The sequence below is a fragment of the Hylobates moloch genome, unplaced genomic scaffold (assembly GCF_009828535.3).
Source record: "Hylobates moloch isolate HMO894 unplaced genomic scaffold, HMol_V3 SCAFFOLD_2986, whole genome shotgun sequence".
NCBI classification, from domain to species: Eukaryota; Metazoa; Chordata; class Mammalia; order Primates; family Hylobatidae; genus Hylobates; species Hylobates moloch.
Genome location: NW_026655261.1, coordinates 1 through 7,323, shown reverse-complemented (window position 1 = coordinate 7,323; position 7,323 = coordinate 1). Strand labels below are relative to the sequence as shown.

The 7,323-nt window shown below is 41.6% G+C and overlaps 1 protein-coding gene and 1 non-coding gene across 2 annotated transcripts; one reads left to right on the top strand and one right to left on the bottom strand.

Annotated features, from left to right (window-relative positions):
- The first annotated feature begins 419 nt into the window (after positions 1-419).
- Positions 420-7,260, top strand: LOC116465096 (transferrin receptor protein 1-like). Its single transcript, XM_032148300.2, has 5 exons — positions 420-805; positions 1,822-2,017; positions 3,804-3,953; positions 4,444-4,546; positions 6,361-7,260. The coding sequence occupies exons 1-5, from the start codon at positions 583-585 to the stop codon at positions 6,535-6,537; spliced, it is 849 nt and encodes a 282-aa protein (XP_032004191.1). The 5' UTR covers positions 420-582; the 3' UTR covers positions 6,538-7,260.
- On the bottom strand, positions 3,077-3,138 carry LOC116465097 (U7 small nuclear RNA). The gene has a single exon (XR_004247098.1). It is a non-coding gene; the product is annotated as a U7 small nuclear RNA (small nuclear RNA).
- Positions 7,261-7,323: the final 63 nt, after the last annotated feature.

Here is a 7,323-nt window from a genome sequence, read left to right as displayed (position 1 = left end):
TTTGGATTTTTAGTGAGACCATGTTGGTCAGGCTTGTCTCAAACTCCTGACCTTAAATGATCTGTCTGCCTCAGCCCCCTAGGGTGCTGGGATTACAGGCGTGAGCCACCGCATCTGGCCTATTCTCTCTTTTCTGTCTTCTCTCTTAATGCTTAGTCAGAATTTCTGCTTATTTATAACTTTGTTTTATTCTTGCTCCCTTGCTCCCACCAGCATCGTGGTCTGGGTCACTGCATAGTATCCTGAACTGATTTGTGCCCCTAGTCCCAGCTACTCAGGAGGCTGAGGTGGGAGAATCAGTAGAGCCCAGGATTTTGAGGCTGCAGTGTGCTATGACACCACTGTACTCCATCCTGGGAGAGGGAGGGAGACTTTGTCTCAAAAAAAAAAAAAAAAATTTACAAAAAAGGAGAGTCCGACTGAGAAGACCAGTGTGAACTAGCCCTTGACTGGGCCCAGGGAAGAATGTTGGTTTGAAAGGAGAACACCCTGAGGAATATATAGCGAGTCATAGTAATGGCCCAATAACAAGCATATACCTAAACGAGCTTTTCCTAAACATTCCTGTGCCTGTTCTTCATCATGCCTTCTTCCCCAAAACAGTTTGGTGGAGAACCATTGTCATATACCCGGTTCAGCCTGGCTCGGCAAGTAGATGGCGATAACAGTCATGTGGAGATGAAACTTGCCGTAGATGAAGAAGAAAATGCTGACAATAACACAAAGGCCAATGTCACAAAACCAAAAAGGTGTAGTGGAAATATCTGCTATGGGGCTATTGCCGTGATCGTCTTTTTCTTGATTGGTAAGAATGACCATTCCAAACTTCAATGTTTTCCATAACCAACTCTGGGAAGTCTGTTATTTCAGCTCAGCATATAGTCATTTTGTGCCTTTTTTTTTTTTGGAGACAGAGTCTTACTCTATTGCCTAGGCTAGAGTGCAGTGGCACCATCTTGGCTCACTGCAACCTTGGCCTCCCAGGTTTAAGCGATTCTCTGCCTTAGCCTCCTGAGTAGCTGGGACTATAGGCGCCCACGACCACACCTGGCTAGTTTTTTTTTTTTTTGAGATGGAGTCTCACTCTGTGGCCCAGGCTGGAGTGCAGTGGCGTGATCTCGGCTCACTGCAACCTCCGTCTCCCGGGTTCAAGCGATTCTTCTGCCTCAGCCTCCTAAGTAGCTGGGACTACAGGTGTGCACCACCACAGCTGGCTAATTTTTGTATTTTTAGTAGAGACAGGGTTTCACCATGTTGGTCAGGCTGGTCTCTAACTCCTGACCTCGTGATCTGCCCGTCTCAGCCTCCCAAAGTGCTGGGATTACAGGCATGAGCCACTTTCCCGTCTACTTTATGCCTTTTTAAGTGCCACTAGGAAGACAATCATGAGTAGATTCTATGCCTGTCATTGAATTTAATCTGTTGGAAAGAGAGACCCATGAATTATTTCAATACGATGTGCAAGTGTTTTCTTTTTATTTATGTATTTTTTTGTTTGCTCCCACTCCACCAGGAAGCAAATGTTATGCTAAAAAATATATGCAGGATACTGGTGGTGTAGAAGCTCAGTCTAACGTTTCAAGGAGGTCTTTTGGAAAAAACTACCTATGTTTTGAATAGGTAACTATTTGAAATAAAGTTAGTATATAATTTATTAAGTGGTTTAAAGTATACAAAACTGAGATGCATTATATACTTTACAACTACTTAGAATTTGATGAAAACCAGTATTTTTAAGGCTTACCTGAAAATATTAACAGATTAACAGGGATAGATTACAAATGAAATTCTGAGTTCAGCTCTGGAACTTTGTCTCTTTAGGATTTATGATTGGCTACTTGGGCTATTGTAAAGGGGTAGAACCAAAAACCGAGTGTGAGAGACTGGCAGGAACCGAGTCTCCAGTGAGGGAGGAACCAGGAGAGGACTTCCGTGCAGCACCTCGCTTATATTGGGATGACCTGAAGAAAAAGTTGTCAGAGAAGCTGGACACCACAGACTTCACCAGCACCATCAAGTGAGTGTGAGCTACTTTGCAAGTATCTAGACAAGTAATTCAGGAATTATGATAGGCCACAGGGAAACAATAACGGTGACACTGTGGGGAACGGCTTTTTAGAGAAGACAAGACTTGTCATGTTTAGCTAAAGAGGAGAAGGGGCCTGTAAAAAACTGAAACTGTACTGGTAAGGAAAAAGGTAGAACTTCTCTGGGGAGTCTCCTTTTTCTTAAAAAATTCATAGGCCCTTGATGTTTTCCCCATCTTTGTAGCTTATTGCTTGCTGTCATTCTCTGGCTCTGATTTTTCTTCTTAACCTCTTGTAACGTTGTACTAAGCTCTGCTTTGCTAACAAGGACATCAGTAGCTTTTCTCATTTTTAGGAAGCAACACATGCCAGAAGTAGCCTTTTTCATCTCCTAGATCATGGGTAACTGCCTGACTTAAGTCTCTAGTGCTTCTTAATTTCTGTGATACTCACCCATTAACCCCTAGGCCAGTCAGTATCCAGAGACAATGTCTCCCTCTGGTGGAGGCTGGAATACGGTGGCCCGCTCTCATCTCACCACAGCTTCATTCCCCCACCATAGCCTCCTGAGTAGCTGGGACTATAAGCACGCAGCACCACACCTAGCTAATTTTTTTTTTTTTTTTTTTTTTTTTTTTAAATAGACAGAGTCTCACCATGTCTCCCAGGCCGGTCTGTTCTTAGATTTTTATTTATTTACTTATTTATTTTGAGATGGAGTCTTATGTGCTGCCCAGGCTGGAGTGCAGTGGCATGATTTCAGCTCAGTGCAACCTCTGTCTCCCAGGTCCAAGCAATTCTCCTACCTCAGTCTCCTGAGTAGCTGAGATCACAGGCTTGTGCCACCACGCTCTGCTAATTTTTGTGGGTTTTTTTTTTTTTTTTTTTTTTGATAGAAACGAGATTTCACCATGTTGGCCAGGCTGGTGTCGAACTCCTGACCTCAGATGATCCTCCTGTCTTGGCTTCCAAAGTGCTGGAATTACAGGCGTGAGCCACTGCACCTGGCCAAATTTTTATTTTCTATTTATTTATTTATTTTATTTTTAATGGGCTTTCTGGCAAAAACGAGAAAGCATGCTAGACAAATTCTAAAAGAGCTGTAACACTTGTCCATAGAGTTTTACTATCTTTGCACATACATGCCTCTGTGCAAAGAATACATTTATCTTTTCCTTTTTGCAAGCTTCCTACAGTTACACTGGTACCATAATTCTTTAGTCTTAAGTTATGGCATTTTCTACTTCATCTAGTTGATGGTTTTGTGTTTATTTACTATACGCCAGACCTTATGGATAAAGTGAGAGTATAGTCCACTGCACAAAAATGTAAGAACTAATATGCTGAGTAAAGAGAACTGTGGGAGATCGGACCAAGGAGCAGTTCTGCTTCAGGGTATTCAGATGCTTCACAAGTAGGTGAGAGCCGAAACTACGCACTCTGTTCAGCACAGTATTACTATCTTAGATTTTATAGTAGATCTTCTGGAAGCTGCTCATTTCCCCTACAACTACCCTAAGCAGTTACATTTTGTTATGATGAGGCTCTTGAAGGAGTGCTTTGTAGTGAGTAAAGAAGCTTTGAAGTTATAAGATTTGGGGCACAGTTTTTTTTCTTTTGTGTTATTCTGGTCAGTCTAGAAGTTTTGGGTCACAGTTCATTTATCTGAACTATGAGGGATAATATTTTGCTTTCAAAACAATTTGTTTAATCCTTGAGTTACATGTCTATTTTAAATTAAACTTAAGTTCATTTAAAAGACATTTTCTCCTCCAGGCTGCTGAATGAAAATTCATATGTCCCTCGTGAGGCTGGATCTCAAAAAGATGAAAATCTTGCGTTGTATGTTGAAAATCAGTTTCGTGAATTTAAACTCAGCAAAGTCTGGCGTGATCAACATTTTGTTAAGATTCAGGTCAAAGACAGGTATGTTGAAAGGTGGTAAACTTATTTTTATACAAGTAGCTATTTTCAGGTGTGCTAAGTATAGCAAAGAGTTTTTGTTATTGTTTTTTTTTGAAACGGAGTCTCGCTCTGTTGCCCAGGCTGGAGTGCAGTGGCACAATCTCTGATCACTGCAGCCTCTGCCTTCTGGGTTCAAGTGATTCTCCTGCTTTAGCCTCCAGAGCAGCTGGGATTACAGGCGCACGCCACCACGCCCAGCTAATTTTTGTATTTTTAGTAGAGGTGGGGTGGTCTCGAACTTTTGACCTCAGGTGATCCGCCTGCCTCCGGAAGTGCTGGGATTACAGGCATGAGCCACCGCATGTGGCCCAAAGGCTTTTAAAATAAAAATCAAGCTTAAGATTTAGAGGTAAATTTCCTCAAGCCATATAATGCTAGACATACTAAATGTAAGCTATTGTGTTTTTTGGAAGATGACCTTAGGCTTATTTTAACTTAATCTTTTTAACAGCGCTCAAAACTCGGTGATCATAGTTGATAAGAACGGTAGACTTGTTTACCTGGTGGAGAATCCTGGGGGTTATGTGGCGTATAGTAAGGCTGCAACAGTTACTGTAAGTAAGACAAAACAGTGCATGAGACTCTTCCCTATTGAATCATTCAAAACTCATCTTTTCTGTTCTTAGGAGTTATAAATTTCCTTGTAAAATGTAAATGATCATGAGGTATTTTGGTTTTCAACCCTCTAATGACACAGTCAACATGCATTGTCTTCTCTCTCTAATCACTTTCCCCATGTCCTGCTTATTTTTTCTTTATAGTACTGCTAGCAGCTGACATTATGTATGCCTTTGTTTCCATTAGAATGTGAACCAGATGAAGAACCATGGATTAGTTCTATTTACTGCCATGTCGCAGAGCTTTGGAGAATGGCTGACATACATAGTAGTATTTGCTAAACAAATGCATATCCTCCCTGTGGGGACAGATGTCAATATCCATCTTGACTGGGGCCTAGTCTTAGCTTGATTCATTAATGCTTGATCTTTTTCTATTTTTGTTTTGAGACAGGGTGTCACTCTGTTGCCGTAGCTGGAGTGCAGTGGCGTGAGCTTGGCTCACTGCAACCTCCACCACCACCGAGGCTCAAGTGAGCCTCCCGAGTAGCTGAGACGTCCAGCTAATTTTTATTTTTTATTTATTTTTTATTTTTTTTTTTGGTAGAGACAGGGTTTTGCCATGTTGGCCAGGCTGGTCTTGAATTGAAACTCTTGGGCTCAAGTGATTCACCACCCTCGGCCTCCCAAAGTGCTGGGATTACAGGAGTAAGCTGCTGCGCCTAGCCCTTGATCTTTTTAAATTTAGGCAAATACAGTCAAATTAACACAGAAATAGAGAACAGATAGATGGAATAATTTTCAGCTTAAAAATCACATTTGTGGCTGGGCGTGGTGGCTCACGCCCATAATCCCAGCACTTTGGGAGTCCAAGGTGGGCAGAACACCTGAGGTCAGAGACCAGCCTGGCCAACATGGTGAACTCTACTAAAAATACAAAAATTAGCCAGGTGTGGTGGTGGGTGCCTGTAATCCCAGCTACTTGGGAGGCTGGGGCAGGAGAATTGCTTGAAGCCAGGAGGTGGAGGTTGCAGTGAGCGGAGATTGCGCCATTGCACCCCAGCCTGAGCAACAAGAGCGAAATTCCATCTCAAAAAAAAAAAAAAAAAAATCACATTTGTAAGTCAGGTGTATCTCTAGTGGATACCTTTTGGGGCAGGTGCCGTTCTATGTTGATCCCTTGCCTTTCTGGATACTTGTGCTTTATCCCTTTGCCTGGCTGCCTGTAAGCCAGGAGTTTAGAGATGGGTAGATTGTTCTGTTAAAGAACATTGAAGATTTTTGTTCAACTTCAAGCTTTCTGTATTGAGGTGCTTGGTTGTTAGTGTCAGTTTATAGCTGTTCATCTGGACTCTTACTAGCTTAGGAACATAATGACACATCTAAAGTTGGTGTGTGCAAGTCACTTTGTTGTAATAGATGGTGTTTTAATTTTGGGACAGATTTATTGTCAGACCTTTCAGTTAAAACCTATTTCTATGATGTCCTCAAGGCTAAGATTGTTACAGGCCTCCAGTCCCATGACCAGCCTACATTTAGGCCTCTTTAATCTAAATGCCCTTCAGATGAAAGGCAGCATGGGATGAAAGCATGAAAGACATAGGAGGCCAAAAATCTTGATTTTATTCCAATAGCTCTGACCTAAAAGTTGTAAAGTTTTTTAGAACTCATGTCTTTTTTAGGCCTTGGCCTCCTTTTATTACTTACTTGGGTTGCCTGTCTTAGGTTTGATCTATAAAACTCTTCTGTCTCAAGATTTTAGAGCTGTTCCGATACCATAATGCTCATTAAATCTAATGTCTTTGTTCTAGGGTAAACTGGTCCATGCTAATTTTGGTACTAAAAAAGATTTTGAGGATTTAGACACTCCTGTGAATGGATCTGTAGTGATTGTCAGAGCAGGGAAAATCACCTTTGCAGAAAAGGTGAGTATGAGTTATTATAATATTAAATACAGTACTTTGGTATCTTACTCTTCAGGTAAGTGATATTTCTTATTAATATTCTTACATTCTGAAAACCAACAATCTTAAACTCTCATACCAGATAATACAATTTATTAAAATGCTCAACAAATGAAGTTAAGTTCCACTTACCCAATCAGAAGTGCTTAAGTGAAAGCTATTTCTCTGTATAACTCAGTTTTATGCATATACAGAATTCATCTAAAAGCATGTTTTATAAAAAGGAAAATTAATAGCCAAACATACACAAGGAACTAGAGTGGAACATATCAAAAGACAGTGGTGATTTCTGCATTTTTAAAAAAGTGGCAGGGCTCACACCTGTAATCCCAACACTTTGGGAGGCTGAGGTGGGAGGACTGCTTGAGCCCTGGAGATTGTGAGATGTGACTTATGCCACTCCAGCCTGAGTGACAGAGTGAGACTCAAAAAAGTGGTTGTCTTAGATGGGGTTTTTGTTATTTTTCTTTTCTTTTCTTTTTTTTGAGACGGAGTCTCTGTCACCCTGGCTGGAGTGCAGTGGTGTGATCTCAGCTCACTGCAACCTCCGCCTCCCGGGTTCAAGTGATGCTCCTGCCTCAGCCTTCGGAGTAGCTGGGATTACAGGTGCCCACCACCATGCTTGGCTAATTTTTGCATTTTTAGTAGAGACAGGGTTTCACCATGTTGGCCTGGCTGGTCTTGAACTCCTGACCTCAGGTGATCCACCTGACTCGGCCTCCCAAATTGCTGGGATTACAGGCATGAGCCACCACTCCTGGCCTTTGTTATTCCTTTTTTTTTTTTTTTTTTTTTTTTTTTTTGGGGGGG

Bases quoted from the DNA above. Each gene is read 5' to 3' on its own strand.
- LOC116465096 (XM_032148300.2), top strand. From the start codon at position 583: ATGCCTTCTTCCCCAAAACAGTTTGGTGGAGAACCATTGTCATATACC. The intron at 2,018-3,803 runs GTGAGTGTGAGC...TTTCTCCTCCAG, and splicing joins GACTTCACCAGCACCATCAA to GCTGCTGAATGAAAATTCAT. The intron at 3,954-4,443 runs GTATGTTGAAAG...TCTTTTTAACAG, and splicing joins AAGATTCAGGTCAAAGACAG to CGCTCAAAACTCGGTGATCA.